Raw genomic sequence first — 22,844 nt, 5'->3', positions numbered from 1 at the left:
TGGACCACCAAATAAGGTGAACGACAGGACAGCGCCGCCAACTCAGATACTCTGCGAGCAGAGGTAGAAGCCACTAAGGAGGCAACCTTCTGCAACAAGGAAAGCAGAGAAATCTCCCTAATATTCCCAAAAGGCGGCTTTTGAAGAACAGACAACACCAGATTGAGATCCCACTGAGGTAACGGGGATCTCCTCTGAGGAGCCAGATAACGCACCCCTTGAATAAAAGTGCAAATAAAAAAAAAACGGGGAATATTCTAAAGGCACAATAGTAGATTTCTTTAACCTGGAAACAGGGCGGTCCACTTTAGGCACCACTGTCCAACGGTTGGAAACCTCATCAGCAAAAGGATACCGGCATTTAAAGCAATTTGGCAGCACTAGCACGTGCTTAACGCGCCGCCATTGGTCATTCATAATACCATGAAAGGTGTCGGGATAAGGGAAAACCTTGAAGGTGGATACCACCAGACTCCGAACCTGTATGCAAAATGTGACAGCAGCCAGTGAATCAAGGCCTGTGGTCTCTGAAGTTTGTGCAGAGGAAGAACCACCCTAGTCAGAATTAGAATTAGACGTAGGTAAATCAATTCCATGGACAGGGATAGGGGGGACCTTAGGTAGTTTTAGACATCACCTGAACCTTTGCAGGAATTAAATCCGCACAAGGAGAATCAGAACCTAAAATACCTGAAAAGGACAACCTTTGTCCCCCCTTTCTGGGTACCCCCAAAATAAACATTTTGCGGATCTTGACGCTCACTAAGTCCATTGGGCCGGAAACCACGCAAAGACGTCCCTCCACCCCAATAGTGGATGACGGCAGACTTTCACAGTGAAGGAGTCTTGTCTGCTGGTCCAGGGAAGCTAGCTCTAGGCTAACCTGACCAAGGTTGCTTGGAACCTCCCGGGGAAGATTTAAAAGATCCATTTCCCTTATTCTCCATCCTAGAAGCACAAAATAATTTTCTATGGGCTGAGAAGGAGGGCCCCAGTCTGCAACGAGGCTCCTTCCCTTTCCTTGACTGTGGCAGGAAGGTACTGTCCCCCCGTGATAACCTTAAAGATGTCACCCAGGGTAGCCCCAAACAAGCGATTGCTTGAAAGGGCAAATCAAAGAGAGCTTTATTAGAGGCTTGGTCTGCGGACCAATTCTTAAGCCACAGCACGCGCCTAATTACCACTGCTGAAACAAAGTTTGGACAGCACAGGAGCTGTGTCCAAAGCTGCATCACAAAAACTGCAGCTCATGGATCAACTGGTCTGCTAAATCAACATAAGCAGTGGGGACCTGCTCATCCCCCCAGCACAAAAGCTTGGCCCATTCAGATAGGGTCTGAGACACCAGGGCTGAGGCAAAGACTGGCCACAATGCCAAACAAGCCATAGTAAACATGCTGCGTGCCACAGCCTCCACTTTCTCATCAGCCGGGTCCCTAAAGGATGGGGAATCCTCTACTAGGATCATGGTTGCTTTATTTAACTTGGAAAGAGGAGGGTCCACCACTGGTGGACTAGTCCACTTTTTTTAAAAGGGACTCCTCAAAATGGTAACGTATAGCAAAACATTTAGGGACCCCCAAATGGTCCTTTTGGTTGTTCCCATTTCTCACAGAAAAACCTGTCAAAATAAGGCACATAAGGAAACACCTATAGAGTATGATGTGACTTGTGCATACCAATGACACAGCCACAGCCACAGCCATGGATACATCAGCAGCATCCTCCATGTTTAAAGTTTCATGCAATGCAGTGATAAGTGCGTCTGTCAGCGGTTTTTCATTCGCTGCTGCAACCATGGAGGAATCGCTATCGGATGGATCAGGGGGTGTGATATTATGTCCCCCTGGTTGGGCCGCATCTACGGCGGCATCTGGCTCAGAATCAGATGAGACAGCCTGAGCAGGGGAGTTGGGGGGACGCTTTCTCCTGGGCCTTTGCCCACGTGCCACTTCCACCCAGAACACTAAGGACTGCAGGACCGCCTTCTGTTCAACCATGGGAAGCTGGGGTTCTGAGGGACCTGCCACCTCCATCTTCTTCATCCATTCTAAGCTAAGAAATGAACCACAGCAGTGGTTAAATCTCTTAAGGGAGTTTGACCTGTAAGACATGGTTTGACAAAGAAAGGTCACGGTCAATCAGTTAAAGGGCCCAAACGACCAGCAATAGCAATGCTCCAGAAAGGGCTTCCAATTTCTCATTTGTTGGAACCTTAAACACAGGTTCAACCTCTACTGTTAAAGGCTACGTTCACCTTTTGGAACATGTTACTTGTTCCATCTGTATTTAGGGTGGCACATGGAATATGTTCCAGCTCTTGCTGCCAATCTGCCCTGCGACAGCGGGTGGGGGGATCTCCCCACCCTCCCAAACTGCAGTCACTTTTTCAAAAGAACGTGGCCATGCAGGGCTCTGTTCACACAGTCGCGTCGCTCATTCAGTTTCCTGTGAATTAATAAACTACATCTGCCGTTAGCCACTGCAGCGGACTGCTTGTAGTTCCCAATGAAATGCGAGGGTGTTGGTGAGCGCCTTTCGCAGTTCATGGATTATTCCTGCTCTCAAGTAACTACCTGCCCATATGAGGTACGGGCAAGACCGATATCTTGAGTCTGCAGAAGCCCTGCATTGGACCCATGATCTGATCGCCAATGCAATGCTCTGCAGGCTCCATAGAAGAAAAAAAAAAAGCACATTTGTTTACCTGCAAAAAAAAAAAAGTTGCGAGCAGAGGTAATAGCCACCAAAAAAAGGCAACCTTCTGAGACAAGGTAAGCAGAGGAATCTCCCAAATGTTCTCAAAAGAAGGTTTTTGAAGAACAGAAAATTCAAGGATCCCACGAAGGTAACAGGGATCGTCTCGGAGGGGCCACGACAGACCCCTTGGATAACAGTGCAAATCAAGGAATGCGAGGCTAAAGGACGTTGGAAAAACACAGCCAAGGACGACACTTGGCTTTTAATAGTATCCAACTTCTGTACGACACCTCTCTGAAGGAAAGCCAAAATCCTAGCCACTGAAAAAAAGGCAAGAATGCACCTTCATGGATTCACACTATGAAATGTACGATTTCCACGTACAATGATAGATCTTCCTGGAAGTAGACTTCCTGGCCTTCAACAGTGTAGGAATCACTCAATCAGAAAGACCCCTATCCTTCAACACCTGGCTTTTAACAGCCACGCCGTTAAAGCCAGCATGGAAGATCTTGAGACAGCAGATCTTCCCTGAGAGGGAGTCTCCAAGGAGCATTGGTGACCAATCTTACCAGATCTGCATACCTAGACCGGTGAGGCCTGTCTGGAGCCACCAGAATGATTGGAATCCCCTCCGCCTCTATTCTGCACAGAAGTCTTGGCAGGAGTTCCAGCGGTGGAAACGCATAGATCAGCCGATTATGACCCCAAGGAGCCACTAGTACATCGACGGTGTCGGCTAGGGGATCCCGTGACCTGACTACAAATCTTTGAACCTTCTTGTTGAGCCGAGAGGCCAACAGGTCGACATCGGGTGTCCACCACTGAGCACACAGGAGATGAAACACCTCTGGGTGTAGAGACCATTCCCCCTGATCCAACACCTGACGACTCAGGAAGTCCGCCTGCCAGTTTTCCACACCTGGGATGTGTACCGCGGAGAGAGCCGGAACAAAATTATCTGCCCATTTCAAGATCTCGGCCACCTCCCAGGCAGCTAGGACACTCTTGGTGCCCCCTTGATGATTTATGTAAGCCACAGCCATGGCATTGTCCAATTGAACTCGGACTGGACAACCTTGTAGACGATTTGTCCAGTGACAAAGGCAAAGCTTTATTGCCCTGAGTTCCAGAACATTGATCGGTAGTCTGGACTCTTCCACTGTCCAAGGCCCCCTGCACACAGCTTCCCCAGCACTCTTCCCTACCGGGTCAGGCTGGCGTCCGTGGTGACCACGGTCCAATACAGTGGAAGGAAAGACTTGCCCTGGTGCAATGCCAACGAGCAAAGCCACCCTAGAAGAGCAGTTTTTGTGTTCGATTCTATGATTCGTTTGAGTCACGACGACTTTGGATCTTTGGTCCATTTGACCAGAATTTCCCTCTAATGACCTGGGTGTGGAACTGAGCAAAAGGAACCGCCTCAAAGTTCGACACCATCAGGCCTAGGACTTTCATGCAAGTCCGCAGAGAGGACAGATTGCTGGACAACAAAAAACGAAGCACAAATTCTGCTGCTAGTCCAGGGGAAGAAAAACCTTTGCTGAAGTGGAATCCAGAATCAGACCCAGGTAGACCTGTCTTAAGGATGGTACCAGGGCTAATTTTGTGAAATTGATGGTCCAGCTGAACTCTTGCAGAGTCCTTACAGTGATTACCAACAGAGTTGAATGAGAATCTTCTCTTAACCACTTCCATACAGAGCAGTTAGACACCCTTCCTGCCCAGACCAATTTTCAGCTTTCAGCACTCTCACACTTTGAATGACAATTGCTCAGTCATGCTACACTGTAATGAAACAAAATTTTTATCATTTTTTTCACACAAATAGAGCTTTCTTTTGGTGGTATTTGATCACAACTGGGGTTTTTTTTTCGTGATATATGCAAAAAAAGAGCAAAAATTTTGAAAAAACAACACTTTTTTTTAGTTTCAATTATAAAATTTTGCAAAAATTAATTTTTCTTCATACATTTGGGCCAAAATGTATACTGCTACATGTCTCTGGTAAAATTAATCCAAATTAGTGTATATTATTTAGTCTGTGTGAAAGTTATTGAGTCTAGAAGCTATGGTACCAATTACTGAAAATTGATCACACCAGATGTACTGACTGCCTATCTCCTTTCTTGAGGCCCTGAAATGTCAGGACAGTACAAATACCGCCCAAATGACCCCTTTTTGTAAAGTAGACAGTCCAAGGTATTTAGTAAGAGGCATGGTGGGTTTTTTTGAAGTTGTAATTTTTTCCCACAATTCTTGGGAAAATGAAGAAAAACATTTTTTTCTCTTTTTTTTCCCACAAAGTTGTCAATTTATAAGCTATTTCTAACACATAGCATGTACACAGCAAAAATGACACCCAAAAATACATTCTGCTACTTCTTCCGAGTATGGCGATACCACATGTGTGAGACTTTTACACAGCCTGGCCACAAAAAGAGACTCCACGTCCAAGAAGCACCTTCAGGCGTTCTAGGAGCATAAATACACATAAAACTTTCTTACTACCTATCACACTTTTCAAGGCCCTAGAGCACCAATACAATGGAAAAGTCCACAAAATGACCCCATTTTGGAAAGCAAACACTCCAACGTATATTCTATTATGCATTATGGGTCGTTTGAACATATTTTTTTCCACAGGTTTTTGGAAAATGTGGGAAAAAAATGAAAACTTTTTTTTTTTTTTTACACAAAGTTATCAATTTATAGGATATTCCTAACACATAGCATGTACACAGCAAAAATTACACCCCAAAATACATTCTGCCACTCCTCCTGAGTATGGCAATACCACATGTGAAACTTTTTCACAGCCTAGCCATATAGAGGGGCCCAACATCCAAGGAGCATCATTATGCATCCTAGCCACTTGCCTAGGCCTATTTTTGACATTTGGTGTTTACAAGCTAAAATCAGTTGTTTTGCTAGAAAACTGCTTAGAACCCCCAAACATTATATATTTTTTTTTAGCAGAGACCCTAGAGATTAAAATGGAGATTATTGCAATATTTTTATCACACCGTATTTGCGCAGCGGTCTTCCAAACGCAATTTTTTTGGAAAAAATTCACTTTTTTTAATTAAAAAATAAGAAACCAGTAAAGTTAGCCCAATTTTTTTCCATAATGTGAAAGATAATGTTACGCCAAGTAAATAGATACCCAACATGTCATGTTTCAAAATTGCGCACGCTCACGGAATGGCGACAAACTTTGGTACTTAAAAATCCCCATAGGCGACAATTTAAAAATTTCTACAGGTTGCCATCTTTGAGTTACAGAGGAGGTCTAGGGCTCAAATTATTCCCCTTGCTCTAACGATCGCGGCGGTACCTCACATGTGTGGTTTGAACACAGTTTACATATGTGGGCGTATGCGTCGCTTCTGCGTGCGAGCTAACGGGGACAGGGTGCTTTAATTTTTTTTTTTTTTACTATTTATTTTATTTATTATTTTTTATTTTTACACCGTTTAACAAAAAAAAAAAAAAATGGATCATTTTTATTTCTATTACAAGAAATGTAAACATTACTTGTAATTGAAAAAGGCACGACAGGACCTCTTTTTTGTGAGATCTGTGGTCAAAAAGTCCTCAGATCTCACAAGTACACTAAAAGATAGAAAAAAAAAAAAGAAAAAAAAAAATTATTATATAAAATGAAAAAAAAAAAAAAAGGACCTCTAAACCGGTTGCTAGGCAACAACATTTTCCGTAGCTACGGTCCTCCAAGACCATAGAGTCAAGTGAGGGCAAGCTTGCCCTCACTCGACATCCTGTCTGTGAGGATCCGGGACCGGATCGTTTTCCCCGCTGTCGGCGGGTCCGGTAAGCGGGGAAAAGGACCGGATGCGGCGGGAGGGGGGGGGGGGGGCACCTCTTCCGCCATCCCGGAAGGGTGATCCCGCTGCGAATCCGCCGCTGGGACCACCCTTATCGGAAAGCCAACCGTCCACCGTTTAAAAAAATACCAGGGTTATGGCAGCTATCTGCTGCCATAACACCGGTATTTAGGTTTAAACGGAGGACGTATATAAACTTTTTTGGACTTAGACATGGTGGCTGTATGAAGGGCGACAGGTACTCGGGTACTTTGTTGGGCAGGTGACAGGCAGGTGACAGGTACTCTGGTACTGATGAGCAGGTGGCAGGTACTCGGGTACTCCGATAGGCAGGTGACAGGAACTCGGGTACTCAGATAGGCAGGTGACAGGTACTCCGATAGGCAGGTGACAGGTACTCGGGTACTCCGATAGGCAGGTGACAGGCAGGTGATAGGTACTGATGAGTAGTACTGATACTGATAGGTGATACTGTACTGATGGGTACTGGTGATCAGTACTGATACGTGATAGGTACTGATGAGTAGTGATGGGTACTGATGAGCAGGCGGCAAGTACTCGGGTACTTCAGGCGTCAGGTACTCTGATGAGCAGGTGGAAGGTACTCAGGTACTCTGATGGGTAGGTGACAGGTACTCAGGTACTCTGATGACGGGTACTCCGTTGACAGGTACTCAAAGTACCCGAGTACCTGTCATCAGAGTACCCGAGTACCTGTCATCAGAGTATCAGAGTACCCGTCATCAGAGTACCCGAGTACCTGTCATCAGAGTACCCGAGTACCTGTCACCAGCCCATCAGAGTACCCGTCATCAGAGTACCTGATGGGCTGGTGACAGGTACTCAGGTACTTTGATGGGCTAGTGACAGGTGCTCTTTATTGGGGGGGGGGGGCAATCAGTGTGTTTGGGGTGCACTGTACTTGGTAACTAGCTGTTACCACACTCTCTTCCTCACACAGGATCAGTGTGTGAGGAGGAGAACACGGTGACAGCTAGTTACCGTGTTCTCTGTTGACATTTGTGACCGGCTGTGATTGGACACAGCCGGTCACGTGGTAAAGAGCCAATTTCATTGGCTCTTTACCTAGATCGGGGATCAACTCTGTCCGAGGGACGAGCCTCGTCCCCGATCGCTGCTCTGCGCGCCCACGGGGGCGCGCATTGCAGAGAGAACGAGCGGCTCGTGCTGGAGCCGCTCATGTGATCGGCTGTGATTGACACAGACGATCACGTGGTAAACAGCCAATTTCTATTGGCTGTTTACCTTGATCAGGGATGGGCTATGTCCGAGGGACGAGCCTCACCCCCGATCGCTGGAGCAAACACTTTTGTGAAGACCCTGGGAGCAGATGCAAGACCAAAGGGTAACGCCACAAATTTAAAGTGCTCCTTTCCCACAGCAAAACGAAAAAAGAAAAAAATCACTGGTGTCCAGCATAGCTAGGGATGTGTATATATGCGTCCTTGATATCGAGAAAGGCCAACCGGTCTCCCTGATTTAGGGACGCTACCCCGTGCAAATAGACTCCATTCGAAACTTCTGTACCCGCACAAAGCGCTTCGGGGCTTTGAGATCCAGGATTGGGCGCACTTTGCCACCCTTCCTGGGCCCCCAGAAGACCTGAATGACTTCGGTCCTTTCTCCTGCAACCCAGAGGTAAGAAAGGGTTGCCTATGAGCAGTAGATGAAGGCCCCCGTCTATTATGCGGTGCCTTGCACTTGGTGGATTGGGGAAGAAGAGTACTTTTCCCACTCGTAAGGCCTTTGATCAACTCATCCAGGGAGGATCCAAACAACCTGTCCCCTGTAAAGGGAAGGTCAGAAAGAGCCTTTTTGGAAGCCTGGTCCGTACATCCGCTTTTTAGCTAAACCATGCGTCTAATAGCAACCCGCATCGCAAACACTCTGGCTACCAGGGGAGCAGCATCCAGCGACACATCACAAATATACAGAAGGGTTTGGACCATTTGGTCAGTTCGCTCCATCAGGCCCGACGCGAGAGCTGCTCCGTTTCCAAGTCACCTTTCAGCAACTTCGCCCATTCTTTTATGGTCTGTTACACCAGAGTGATCACAAAGACCGGTTCCAGTATTGAGTCCACTAATACATGCAAATGGCGGGACAGAGGCGCAATCGGTCTATCTACGGGGTCTGTAAATACTGGGGACTCCTCTGGAAACACACTAGACATTGCCTTACTTCTGGCATCTGAGGGTGCCAAAAGACACCTGCGTCCCTGACGCTCTAGAATTATCCATTTTGAAGGTTTCCCGCACTGACACTATAAGTGCCTCCACCAGCGCGCTTTTCCGCACCGCTGCGGACGAGAATACATCCTCCTCATTAGAATGTGAAGACGCATATCCATGTGTCCGCAGTTGCCATATATAGAGGAACGTTCTTTGTAGAAAGAAAAACTATCTGACACAGGAACAGGAAATACCTGGGTGATGTACTAAAGTCACCCTAGCTTCTCCCCTCTCAGGAAAAAAACTAACTAAAAAGTAAAGTCTTACAAAAAGTTTCCCAAAAAAAAAACAGCCAAGACTGAAGTCCCAGCAGAAAACTAGGTCCTACTCCTAAACTAGGCAGAAACAAACTGAAGCCTATAGCAGAGTGTGTATGTGCACAGTGAGTATGTATGCCTGCAGGGACGGACCCATAGGCGTGGTAAAGCATTTTCCTGCCTAGTGTTCTACTCCTGTAGGGGCAGTATAACCCAATGGTCAAGAATTATATGGAGTGGCGTCTGTCAATGAACGATCGAAAAATGTGCATTTATTAGTAAAAAAGGTGAACTTCTCCTTTAAGGAGAATGCTGAATTCATAGTGGTAATTGACCACTTCTGTACAAAATCCTCCCCAAAGGGATATATTATTAATAGGTGCTTGGAGCTCGAAATCCGCAGTGAGCTGGAAGAAAATCTGATGAAAAAAATCTGCAAAAGAAGGCATGGGAGCATGCCCGTGGCCTCTGTAGTCAGGGTCAGCATATGACTGAGTGACTTGGATCATGAAGACTTGATTATAGTAAAAACCTCAGCCAAAAGGGAGAGAGTATGCAGCCACACCCATCAAACCTAAACAGGACTACACGAAAGGGTGGACTTCAAAAGAAGAGACCAGTAGGATTTCAGGCTGCAGATACCAGCATCATCAGTAGTTGCTCCATTATTAGGAGTATGACTTGATGGCCCCTGATGAAACAAGACACTTCCCCTTCTCCATCCAAAATGTTGCGACTGCATGGTGATAGGGCAATATGTCGGCATGGCCACAAATACCCACGAAGCCCAGACAGCTAGTAGCAGGTGAGTTGAAGGACTCATGCACATTTTCCTGCCTCAAAATGCCCCTCCATGTTATCCTATATGTCCATGCACACATAGCCTTTTAGTAGCGTTTAGTGGCAGGAGCTTTTAGAGGCAGGAGCAGTAGTGTTTGGGCAGAAAAAAAGCTTGACGCTGCTAAATGTGCCTTAATGCTGGTGCTTAGGCATTAAATTATTTCAATGGCCAGAAATGATTTATTCTGGCCAGTAAAATGAACTACCGTCCAACAGCTTAATGGCTCTAAAAGCTTGTAAAAGCTTTGAACACTTTTCCAAGCTGCTGGCTTCTAGGAGAGTTGAAAAAAAAAAAAAAAAAAAAGACGTGCGCATGAGGCCAAATGGTTGGAAGCAACCAAAACCACTATAGGCAGAATACTGGAATGCATCAAAGAGCTATGTTTCATGTGGCCCTTGCAAGCAGGAGCAGCAGTGAGGAGATGCTTTGTCAATACTATAGAATGGGAGAGAGCATGGAACACAAGTGTGAGCACTCCACCCAGCAGATGCGGTCAGCACTTAGTCCCACAGTATATAATAAATTCCGCGCTATGATGTACGTCACAGTCTGCAGCCTACCTCACATTTAAACCCAGAAGGGTATGCTGACATGAATTAATAGAGGGAGGGATAGGTGGCGCTGCCTTAAGGCAAGTAGGATGTGAACCTATCGGAAATTAAGCTAAATCTGATAAATTCCGTGATCGGAAATAAAGTGTTAAAGGTTCAGAGAATATATTTGCGAGTGTATACACCAATAACAACTCCAAAAAAATTACAAATATGGCTAAAAATTATAAATATAAACCAAAAAGCAAATCAATAAAGTGACCAAGTGTAAAAAAGTGACTTTTGCGCAAAAAGTGAATTATACATATAAAATTATTTGATCAATAAAAATATTTGTAAAAACTACAGTACAGTAAAATTATCCAAGTGACATCTGTGTAAAAAAGTGAATAATAATAAATGTACAAATGTGAAATCAATGAGTTAAGCAAAATTAATTGAAGTCCACAATAAAAATAAAATGTAAAAAGTCCATATGAAAAATTAATAGATAAAATGCCAGTGGTAAATCAATCTTCAAGGTGAATCATGACTGAGTGAAATAGTGCTCCGCCTCTCTCCCAGGACCGCACTCACCAGAAAGAGGAACTGCTGCAGGGGCAACTAGCATCAATCACAGGTCAGAATCTGGCTTTCCTATGTATGCCCAATAATGGAGACCTTGGATATATGGTCCACGGGTACCAGTTCTATTAGAAGTCTGTTCTCAGTTACCACAGGTATGTAAAAGGAAGGAAACATCTCATAGCATAAATCCGTTAGATACATTTGTTTATTAAAAGATTCTAGTATACTCTTACAAACGAACAGAGCTGAAGTAGTTAAAACAAACAGTGGATCCCGAACGCTGTGTGTTCCACGGACCGAAAATGTGCACAGCAGAAGTGACACAATGATGTTTTAACAACCTCAACCATGTGTTAGTTTGTGAGTATACTAGAATCTTTTAATAAACTAATTTATATACGGATTTACACTATGAGAGGTTTCCATCCTTACATGCCTACTGTCATTGAGCACAGACTTCTAATTGAACTGGTACCCGTGGTTCATATATCCAAGGTCTCCATTATTGGGCATACATAGGAAAGCCAGATTCTGACCTGTGATTGATGCTAGTTACCCCTGCAGGGGTTCCTCTTTCTGGTGAGTGCAGTCCTGGGAGAGAGGGGGAGCACGAGTTCACTCTTAAAGATTGATTTACCATTGGCATTTCATCTATTATTCATTTTTCATATGTACGGTTTACATTTTTTTTTTTTGTGGACTTCAATTCAGTTTGCTTAACTCATTGATTTACACATTCATATATTTATTGTTCACTTTTTTGCACAGATGTCACTTGGATAATTTTATAAGTACTGTAGTTTTTAAACATATTTTTATTGGTCAAATAGTTTTATATGTATAATTATTCACTTTTTGCACAGAAGTCACTTTTTTACACTTTGTCACATTATTGATGTGCTTTTTGGTTTATATTTATAACTTTTAGCCCTATTGCATTTGTATATTTTTTGGAGTTTTTAGTGGTATATACACTCGCAAATATATTCTCTGCAGCTTTAACGCCATTTCCTATCACGGGATTTATCAGATTTAGCTTAATTTTCGATAATTTCACATCCTACTTGCCTTCATGCAGCGCCACCTATCCCTCTCTTTATTCATTCACACTTAGTCCCACAGTGTTAACCCCTTCTGTACAAGAGCAGAAACAATGATTAATGGCACCCAGCGACCACAGTAAATAGAGTTGCCCCTGATGGTTGGCCTGACCAACTTAATCACAAATTAAGCCTTCAGAGACAAGGCTAAGTGATGAGGCATTATCAACAGGCTCTGAATGTGGAAATCACTCTGCAGCTAATTTACCATAACAGTCTGAAAAGCGCCCCACGTGGAACTCCATTGCCTGAAGGTCAGACTATACCTGCAATGTCCAGTTCAATGGGGTCTTGAAGCAATACTTGAAAAGCTAGTCTGACAAGGACTGCACAGAATGATTGCAATCAAAGAGACAACTCTAGCAGTGATGTAAAGAGACTGGAACGAGGATAAAAAAAGGTAATAAAAAGAATTAATAAAAAACAGGGGAGTATAACATATTAGAGCTGAGTTATAGTAGGAGAGATTATCCTAATCAGTTTTTTTTTTTTTAAACAGTGTTCAATCCTCCCTTAGGCAACAGTAAATCCTCTAGGTGTCTGCTCTTGAACCTGCATATCAGTGTAAATAGCTCAACTATTTTATGTGACACACTGTCTTTAAATTATATAAGGGCTAGTTTAAAAAAAGTTACTTGTGACTTACTTGTGCACTAAGGGCTTGAATGTCATGTTCAAAAGTTGTGTGCATACGCTGCATAGCTTCTGCAGTGTTAAGGTCTCTGCCAGTCTCTTCTGGAAGCTGTTTATGCTTATCTTGTATCTGACCCAATGTTTCTCGAGCATCCTGATAGAAGCGGTGGAGCTCATAGGAGGCGGCTAGCATCTGGCTTCGCGTATCAATCATTTCCAGGAGATCAGCCCAAGCCTCATTAAGACCATCTTTCCATTCAGCAATAGTTGCATTTTCTGAATGTCCAGATGAAATAAGCTCATCAGCCATTAGGTTAACAGCATCCACCCTTTCCTGGCCAATATTACTGGTGTCACGAGAGAATTCACGGAACTTATCTCTCAGCATCTGAAAAACACGAGAAAAAAAAAAATCACCCTTGATTGAATACACTTGTAAACAAAACATTTAGCCCTTGCTCAAATTGAACACAGCTTTGAAATCGTGCTACTTCATCTGAAATTGCACAATTTCAAAATCGCATTTCAGTGGGACTTCGGAGGCGACTTGAAATACATCTGTGTGGCTTCATGCACAGATGTCTTAATGTACAGTGGGTACGGAAAGTATTCAGACCCCCTTAAATTTTTCACTCTGTTATATTGTTGCCATTTGCTAAAATCATTTAAGTTCATTCTTCTTCCTCATGAATGTACACACAGCTCCCCATATTGACGGAAAAACACAGAATTGTTGACATTGTTGCAGATTTATTAAAAAAGAAAAACTGAAATATCACATGGTCCTAAGTATTCAGACCCTTTGCTGTGACACTCATATATTTAACTCAGGTGCTTTCCATTTCTTCTGATCATCCTTGAGATGGTTCTACACCTTCATTTGAGTCCAGCTGTGTTTGATTATACTGATTGGACTTGATTAGGAAAGCCAGACACCTGTCTATATAAGACCTTCCAGATCACAGTGCATGTCAGAGCAAATGAGAATCATGAGGTCAAAGGAACTGCCTGAAGAGCTAAGAGACAGAATTGTGTCAAGGCACAGATCTGGCCAAGGTTACAAAAAGATTTCTGCTGCACTTAAGGTTCCTAAGAGCACAGTGGCCTCCATAATCCTCAAATGGAAGACGTTTGGGACGACTAGAACCCTTCCTAGAGCTGGCCGTCCGGCCAAACTGAGCTATCGGGGGAGAAGAGCCTTGGTGAGAGAGGTAAAGAAGAACCCAAAGATCACTGTGGCTGAGCTCCAGAGATGCAGTCAGGAGATGGGAGAAAGTTGTAGAAAGTCAACCATCACTGCAGCCCTCCACCAGTGGGAGCTTTATGGCAGAGTGGCCCGACAGAAGCCTCTCCTCAGTGTAAGACACATGTGAAAGCCCGCATGGAGTTTGCTAAAAAAAAAAACACCTGAAGGACTCCAAGATGGTGAGAAATAAGATTCTCTGATCTGATGAGACCAAAATAGAACTTTTTGGCCTTAATTCTAATCGGTATGTGTGGAGAAAACCAGGCACTGCTCATCACCTGTCCAATACAGTCCCAACAGTGAAGCATGGTGGTGGCAGCATCATGCTGTGGGGGGGTTTTTCAGCTGCAGGTACAGGACGACTGGTTGCAATCGAGGGAAAGATGAATGTGGCCAAGTACAGGGATATCCTGGACAAAAACCTTCTCCAGAGTGCTCTGGACCTCAGACTGGGCCGAAGGTTTACCTTCCAACAAGACAATGACCCTAAGCACACAGCTAAAATAACAAAGGAGTGGCTTCACAACAACTCCGTGACTGTTCTTGAATGGCCCAGCCAGAGCCCTGACTTAAACCCAATTGAGCATCTCTGGAGAGACCTAAAAATGGCTGTCCACCAACGTTTACCATCCAACCTGACAGAACTGGAGAGGATCTGCAAGGAGGAATGGCAGAGGATCCCCAAATCCAGGTGTGAAAGACTTGTTGCATCTTTCCCCAAAAGACTCCTGGCTATATTAGATCAAAAGGGGGCTTCTACTAAATACTGAGCAAAGGGTCTGAATACTTAGGACCATGTGATATTTCAGTTTTTCTTTTTTAATAAATCTGCAACAATGTCAACAATTCTGTGTTTTTCTGTCAGTATGGGGTGCTAGGTGTACACTCATGAGGAAGAAGAATGAACTTAAATGATTTTAGCAAATGGCTGAAATATAACAAAGAGTGAAAAATTTAAGGGGGTCTGAATACTTTCCGTACCCACTGTAGTTGCACCCAAAATAGCCAACTGATTGGAACAGTGACATTGCTGGCAATAGGCTGTGACTTGACATGTGATTTGACCTGTCAAATCGCATGACAAATTGCTCCAATGTGTATGAGGGCTTAAGTATAACCAAAACCTTACCCCCAAATCTGTAATTTTTTAACTCAACATGCAAAAGTTAAACTTACTGTTACATGCTCATAGTCTTGTCCTAACTCATGGGAAGCCGCTACCACTTCACGTTCTGAAATCCAGTGTTCAAGGTCTTCTACGTCTCTCTTTAGTTGGCAGAGCTTTTGGTGTTCCTGTAACTTCCCTCTTCTCTCTTCTGCTAAATCCTTTAGACTAGCATATAGCTTGTCAACTTGTCCTTGACGCAAAGTAATGCGGTCACTTTAAAAAAAAGAAAGAAAAAAAAACATTATATGATCTCGCTTTTTATATATAGAGAGATCTCTCAAATAATATATATATATATATATACATATACACACACATGTACATATACACACACATATACACACACGCACATATATACACACACTGCTCAAAAAAAATTTAAAGGAAATCTTTGAAAACACATCAGATCTCTATAGGGAAAAATATCATGCTGGATATCTATATTGATATGGACTGGGTAATGTGTTAGGATCAAAAGGATTGCCACATTGCTTGATGGAAATGAAAATGATCAACCTACAGAGGGCTGAATTTAAAGACACCTCGAAAATTAAAGTGAAAAAAAAAAAAAATAATGCAGCAGGCTAGTCCATTTTGCTGAAATTTCATTGCAGCAACTTAAAATGTTACTTAGTTTGTATGGCCCCCACGTGCTTGTATGCATGCCTGACAACATTGGGGAATACTCCTAATGAGACAACGGATGGTGTCCTGGGGTATTTTCTCACAGATCTGGACCAGGGCATCACTGAACTCCTGAACAGACGGAGGTGCAACCTGGTGGCGTCCGCTAGACTGAAACAATGCCCCAGAAGTGTGCTATTGGATTTAGGTTAGGCGAACGTGGTGTCTATTCAATGGTATAAATTCATTCATCCTCGAGGAACTGGCTGCATACTCTCGCAACAAGAGGCCGGGGATTGTCGTGCACCAGGATGAAGCCAGGACCCACTGCACCAGCATTGGGTCTGACAATGGGTCCAAGGATTTCATCCCAATACCCAATGGCAGCCAGGGTGCCATTGTCTAGCCTGTAGGGGTCTGTGCGTCCCTCCATGGATATGCCTCCCCAGACCATCATTGTCACCACCAAACCGGTCATGCTGAATGATGTTACAGGCAGCCTAATGTTCTCCATGGCTTCTCCAGACCCTTTCATGTCTGTCACATGTGCTCATGGTGAAACTGCTCTCATCTGTGAAAAGCACAGGGTGCAAGTGGCAGACCTGCTAATTCTGGTGCTCAATGGAAAATGCCATTCAAGCTCCACAGTGCTGGGCAGTGAGCACAGGGCCCACGAGAGGACGTCAGGCTCTCAGGCCACCCTCATGAAGTCCGTTTCTGATTGTTTGGTCAGGGACATTCACACCAGTGGCCTGCTGGAGGTCATTTTGTAGGGCTCTGGCAGTGTTCATCCTGTTCCTCCTTGCACAAAGTAGCAGATACCGGTCCTGATGATGGGTTAAGGATCTTCTAGGGCCCTGTCCAGCTCTCCTGGAGAGTAACTGTCTCTCCTGGATTCTCCACCATGCTCTTGAGACTGCGGTAGGAGACACAGAAAACCTTTTGGCAATGGCACGTATTTGATGTGCTATCCTGGAGGAGTTGCACTGCCTGTGCAACCTCTATAGGGTCCAGGTATCGCCTCATGCTTCTAGTAGTGACACTGACCCTAGCCAAATGCAAAGCTATTGAAAAACAATCAGAAATGATGAGGGGGGAAAAGTGCTCATAGGCCTCTACCTGTAAAACCATTCTTGTTCTGGAAGTTGACTCATTGTTGCCCATCATTCGCATTTGTTAATTTCATTAACACCAAAGCAGCTGAAATGGATTACCAACCCACTGCACTACTTAACTGACCAGATCAACATCCTAGGAGTTGGACTTGATGCTATACTCTTTTTAAAAAGTGCTCCTTAAATTTTTTGAGCAGAGTGTGTGTGTGTGTGTGTGTGTGTGTGTATATATATATATATATATATATATATATACATACACACACACACACACACATACAGTGCCTTGCGAAAGTATTCGGGCCCCTTGAACTTTGACCTTTTGCCACATTTCAGGCTTCAAACAAAGATATAAAACTGTAATTTTTTGTGAAGAATCAACAGGTGAGACACAATCATGAAGTGGAACAAAATTTATTGGACATTTCAAACTTTAACAAATAAAAAACTGAAAAATTGGGCATGCAAAATTATTCAGCCCCTTTACTTTCAGTGCAGCAAACTCTCTCCAGAAGTTCAGTGAGGATCTCTGAATAATCCAATGTTGACCTAAATGACTAATGATGATAAATAGAATCCACCTGTGTGTAATCAAGTCTCCGTATAAATGCACCTGCACTGTGATAGTCTCAGAGGTCCGTTTAAAGCGCAGAGAGCATGATGAAGAACAAGGAACACACCAGGCAGGTGAGAGATACCTTTGTGGAGAAGTTTATAGCCGGATTTGGATACAAAAAGATTTCTCAAGCTTTAAACATCCCAAGGAGCACTGTGCAAGCGATAATATTAAAATGGAAGGAGTTATCAGACCACTGCAAATCTACGAAGACCTGGCCGTCCCTCTAAACTTTCAGCTCATACAAGGAGAAGACTGATCAGAGATGCAGCCAAGAGGCCCATGATCACTCTGGATGAACTGCAGAGATCTACAGCTGAGGTGGGAGACTCTGTCCATAGGACAACAATCAGTCGTATACTGCACAAATCTGGCCTTTATGGAAGAGTGGCAAGAAGAAAGCCATTTCTTAAAGATATCCGTAAAAAGTGTTGTTTAAAGTTTGCCACAAGCCATCTGGGAGACACACCAAACATGTGGAAGAAGGTGCTCTGGTCAGATGAATCCAAAATCAAACTTTTTGGCAACAATGCAAAACGTTAGGTTTGGCGTAAAAGCAACACAGCTCATCAACCTGAACACACCATCCCCACTGTCAAACATGGCGGTGGCAGCACCATGGTTTGGGCCTGCTTTTCTTCAGCAGGGACAGGGAAGGTGGTTAAAATTGATGGGAAGATGGATGGAGCCAAATACAGGACCATTCTGGAAGAAAACCTGAGGGAGTCTGCAAAAGACCTGAGACTGGGACAGAGATCTGTCTTCCAACAAGACAAAGATCCAAAACATAAAGCAAAATCTACAATGCATTCGAATGGTTCACAAATAAACATATCCAGGTGTTAGAATGGCCAAGTCAAAGTCCAGACCTGAATTCAATCGAGAATCTGTGGAAAGAACTGAAAACTGCTGTTCACAAACGCTCTCCAACCAACCTCACTGAGCTTGAGCAGTTTTGCAAGGAGAAATTGGCAAAAATTTCAGTCTCTCGATGTGCAAAACTGAGACCTACCCCAAGCGACTTACAGCTGTAATCGCAGCAAAAGGTGGTGCTACAAAGTTTTAACTTAAGGGGGCTGAATAATTTTGCACGCCCAAATTTTCAGTTTTTCGTTAAAGTTTGAAATATCCAATAAATTTTGTTCCACTTCATGATTGTGTCCCACTTGTTGTTGATTCTTCAAAAAAAATTACAGTTTTATATCTTTATGCTTGAAGCCTGAAATGTGGCAAAAGGTTGAAAAGTTCAAGAGGGGTGAATACTTTCGCAAGGCACGGTGTGTATGTGTGTATATATATATATATATATATATATAGACTGCCTGTGCAACCTCTATAGGTTCCAGGTATCGATTGGAAGATCCTCGCTCTTGCTTCCTCGCAGAACTGCGGAAGAAGCCTTAGCCGTGGAGGACACTGGCCTTATCGTGGCCCTGGGATGCCTGGGGCATCTGTCAGAGGTCCCTGTGACCTCGTCACGAATATCCGTATCCCCCTGTGGAGCCGAACCTGCTAAAGGTGCAGCATGTAAGACTGTGCAAACAGAACTGTCCTGAAGGTGGATACCATCACTCAGAACCTGTATGCAAAATGGGAGAGCGAACTATCTGTGTGACAGCAGCCAGTGAATCACAGCCTGTGGTCCCTGAAGTTTGTGCAGAGAAAGAACCACCCTGGTCAGAAATAGAATCGGACCTAGGTAAATCAATTCCCTGGACAGGGATAGGGGGGACCTTGGGTAGTTCAGACATCACCTGAACCTTTGGAGGAATATGTACAAGGCGACTCAGGACCTAAAAACCCTGAAAAGGACAAGTTTTGTCCCACTTTCTAGGTACCCCCAAAATAAACCTTTTGCATATCTCCTTGACGCTCACCAAAGAAGTCCACAGGCTGGAAACCAGCAAAGATGTCCCCCCACCGCAATAATGGGCAGACCTTCATGCTAAAAGGAGTCTTGTCTGCTAGTCCGGGGATGCTAGCTCTAGGCTTCCCAGACCAAGGTTGCTTGGAACCTCACAGGGAGGATTTAAAAGATCTATTTCCCTTAATCTCCATCCCAGAAGCACAAAATAATTTTCTATGTGTTGAGGAGGGCCCCCGTCTGCGGTGAGGCTCCTTCGCTTGACTGTGCCCGGAAGGTACTCTCCCCCTATGAGATCCTTAATGATGTCATCCAGGGCAGCCCCAAACAAGCGATAGCCTTGAAAGGGCAGATCAAAGATATTTCTTAGAGGCTTGGCCTGTCAACCAATTCCAAAGCCACAGCAAGCGCCTAATCAGCACCGCTGAAACAAAATTTGTACAGCACGGGAGCTGTATCCAAAGCTGCATCACAAAAACTGCAGCCCATGGATAAACTGGTCCGCTAAATCAACATAAGCAGTGGGGACCTGCTCACCCACCCAGTGCAAAAGCCTGGCCCATTCAGATAGGGTCTGAGACACCAGGGCTGATGCAAAGACTGGCAGCAGTGCCGAACAAGGCATAGTAAACATGCTGCGTGGCACAGGCTTCACTTTATCAGCCGGTCCTTAAAGGACAAGGATTCCTCTACTGGGATCATGGCTGCTTTATTCAACCTGGAAACCGGAGGGTCCACCACTAGTGGACTAGCCCCCTTTTTTAAAAGTGACTCCTCAAAAGGGTAACGTACAGCAAAACTTTTGGGGACCACAAAGGGTAATTCTGGTTCCCATTCCTTACATAAAAAGCCTGTCAAAATAAAGGCACATAAGGAAACACCTTTGGAGTATGATGCGACTTATGCATACCAAACGACACAGCCATGTTAGTGGCTACATCAGCCGCATCCCCCATTTTTAAAGTCTCACGCGATGTAGTGATAAGTGCGTCTACTCAGAATCAGATTAGACAACCTGAGCAGGGGAAGGCGGAGGATGCTACCTCCTGGACCTTTGCCCAGACGTCACTTCCAGCCGGGACACTAAATACTGCCTTCAGTGCAACTATGGAAAAGCTGGGGTTCCGAGGGACCTGCCACCTCTATGAGGGGGTCAGTGGGGGGAGATGTGACCCTGAGGCTCTATAAGGAAAAAGAAGAACTTGCAGTACAAAAAATCTTTTGGCACCACTAAAGGATCCCCCCAAGACCCAGGGTACCACTCATCAGAGATAACAGGGATCCCCAAAGATTCACCATACCGACCGGAGGAGCGCCGAGAATTTTAACCCAGCATCATCATGGACGCTATCCCTGTTCATATGCTCTGGGCACAGGAAGAGGGGAGAAGGAAGTGGAGGAGCTTCTACATCCCCACGAGGCTTCAGTTTTCCCTAGCATCTCCCAGACTAAGTGAAAATGGCCCCTGTGACATTATCCGGCTACACAAACATGGCCGCCAACCGGAGACCAGCCAGACTAAGGGAAAATGGCCACCATCACCTACAAACACTGAAGCATGCTGCCAGGATCTTTCCTGCACCCTCTGCAATGCTGCACGGGGACCCCCCGCCCCACTGAAGGTAAGACATGTTTAGGGGAGACTCTGCTGTGCACTCTGCACTGAGCCCCTCTGCATTAGACCCACATTGCAAACAGCAGGGCATTCACAAAGGGTCTCCTACAGTGGGACCCCTCTAAACTACCAGTGCGGGACACACACTATCTCAGGATCTTTACAGAGTGGGGATAGCGGGGGGAAAACCTAGGGGTCTCTGCTGCAGTCTCTGCCCTGGGACCCCCACCAGACTCTAGGTCCAGACAGAGGGCAAAGGGAGTGGGGGAAGCCCAGTTCAGTGAGGGATTTAAGGATGGGAGGAGGGAACCTCCCAGGAGGTTACCCCCATCCACCTCAAAGAAAACCACCAAAAGGGGAGAGGGGGGGAATTTACTTACCCTTCCATGGTGCGGGTAACGCTCCAGACAGAACTCCTCTGCACCTGAGTAGGGTAGCTATCTGCCAAGGGACCGCTGTGACTCAGACCCAAGCCCAGTCGAATGCAGACCCTGCAAAATGTTTAACTCACGGGCCAGCATCTGTCTGTGAGGCTATGTCGCTGCCGATCTAGCTGCGGTTTGCACGTTCTCGCTGGCTGGGCTGGGGGGACCACTGGATTATCCAGCCTGTTTACCAGCCCTGGCAGTGGATTGTAGAGAAAAAAGAAAAAACATGTAAGGAAGGAAAAAAATTGCTAGGACCAGAGATCCAAGCTGGGAGCCTAGGTCCTTACTTCTGACTAGACCGATTAAAAGTAACTACCTAGAGCAGAGAGTGGGGTTATATACCAGCTAAGGGCGGCCCATGGGCGTAGCCATGTGTTTCATGTTCTGCCTAGTCCTACTCCTGGAAGAGGCAACATAACCCACTAGTTATTTATGGAGCACTGTGTCAGTCAATGAATGAAAGAGAAATATACAGTATCTCACAAAAGTGAGTACACCCGTAACGTTTTTGTAAATATTTTATCTTCTCATTTGACAACACTGAAGAAATATCAGTTTGCTGCAATGTAAAGTAGTGAGTGTACAGCATGTATAACAGTGTAAATTTGCTGTCCCCTAAAAATAACACACAGCCATTAATGTCTAAACCACTGGCAACAAAAGTGAGTACACCCCTGAGTGAAAATGTCCAAATTGGGCCCAATTAGCCATTTTCCTTTTCAGTGTCATGCGACTCATTGGTGTTACAAGGTCCCAGGTGTGAATGGGGAGCTGGTGTGTTAAATTTGGTGTTATTGCTCTCACTCATACTGGTCACTAGAAGTTCAACATGGCACCTCATGGCAAAGAACTTTGAGGATCTGAAAAAAGAATTGTTGCTTTACATAAAGATGGCCTAGGCTATAAGAAGATTGCCAAGATCCTGAAACTGAGCTGCAGCACAGTGGCCAAGGCCATACAGCGGTTTAACAGGACAGGTTCCACTCAGAACAGGCCTTGCCATGGTCAACCAAAGAAGTTGAGTGCACATGCTCCGCATCATATCCAGAGGTTGTCTTTGGGGAATAGATGGAGTGCTGCCAGCATTGCTGTAGAGGTTAAAGGGGATAGGGGTCAGCCTGTCCGTGCTCAGACTATACGCAACACACTGCATCAAACTGGTCTGCATGGCTGTCATCTCAGAAGTAAACCTCTTCTAAAGATGCACAAGAAAGCTTGCAAACCACTTGCTGAAGAAAAGCAGACTATGGACATGGATTACTGGAACCATGTCCTGTGGTCTGATGAGACCAAGATAACCTTGTTTGGTTCAGATGGTGTCAAGCATGTGTGGCGGCAACAAGGTGAGGAGTACAAAAACAAGTGTGTCTTGCCTACAGTCAAGCCTGGTGGTGGGATTGTCATGGTCTGGGGATACACGAG

General features: G+C 44.8%; 1 protein-coding gene across 3 annotated transcripts in view; it reads right to left on the bottom strand.

The window, feature by feature from the left end:
- Positions 1 to 22,844, bottom strand: part of SPTBN2 (spectrin beta, non-erythrocytic 2) — a 1,240,451-nt gene that overhangs the window by 265,747 nt on the left and 951,860 nt on the right. For all 3 annotated transcript variants that reach the window (XM_082270338.1, XM_082270340.1, XM_082270339.1), the window contains 2 exons: positions 15,169 to 15,373; positions 12,760 to 13,134 (listed from right to left, as the gene is read on the bottom strand). In XM_082270338.1, the coding sequence (XP_082126464.1) occupies positions 12,760 to 13,134; positions 15,169 to 15,373 (580 nt within the window). The remainder of the gene's footprint in view (positions 1 to 12,759; positions 13,135 to 15,168; positions 15,374 to 22,844) is intronic.

The sequence above is a fragment of the Pelophylax lessonae genome (genome assembly GCF_965119305.1).
Source record: "Pelophylax lessonae genome assembly, chromosome: 10".
NCBI lineage: Eukaryota > Metazoa > Chordata > Amphibia > Anura > Ranidae > Pelophylax > Pelophylax lessonae.
This window is presented reverse-complemented; position numbering and strand designations above follow the sequence as displayed.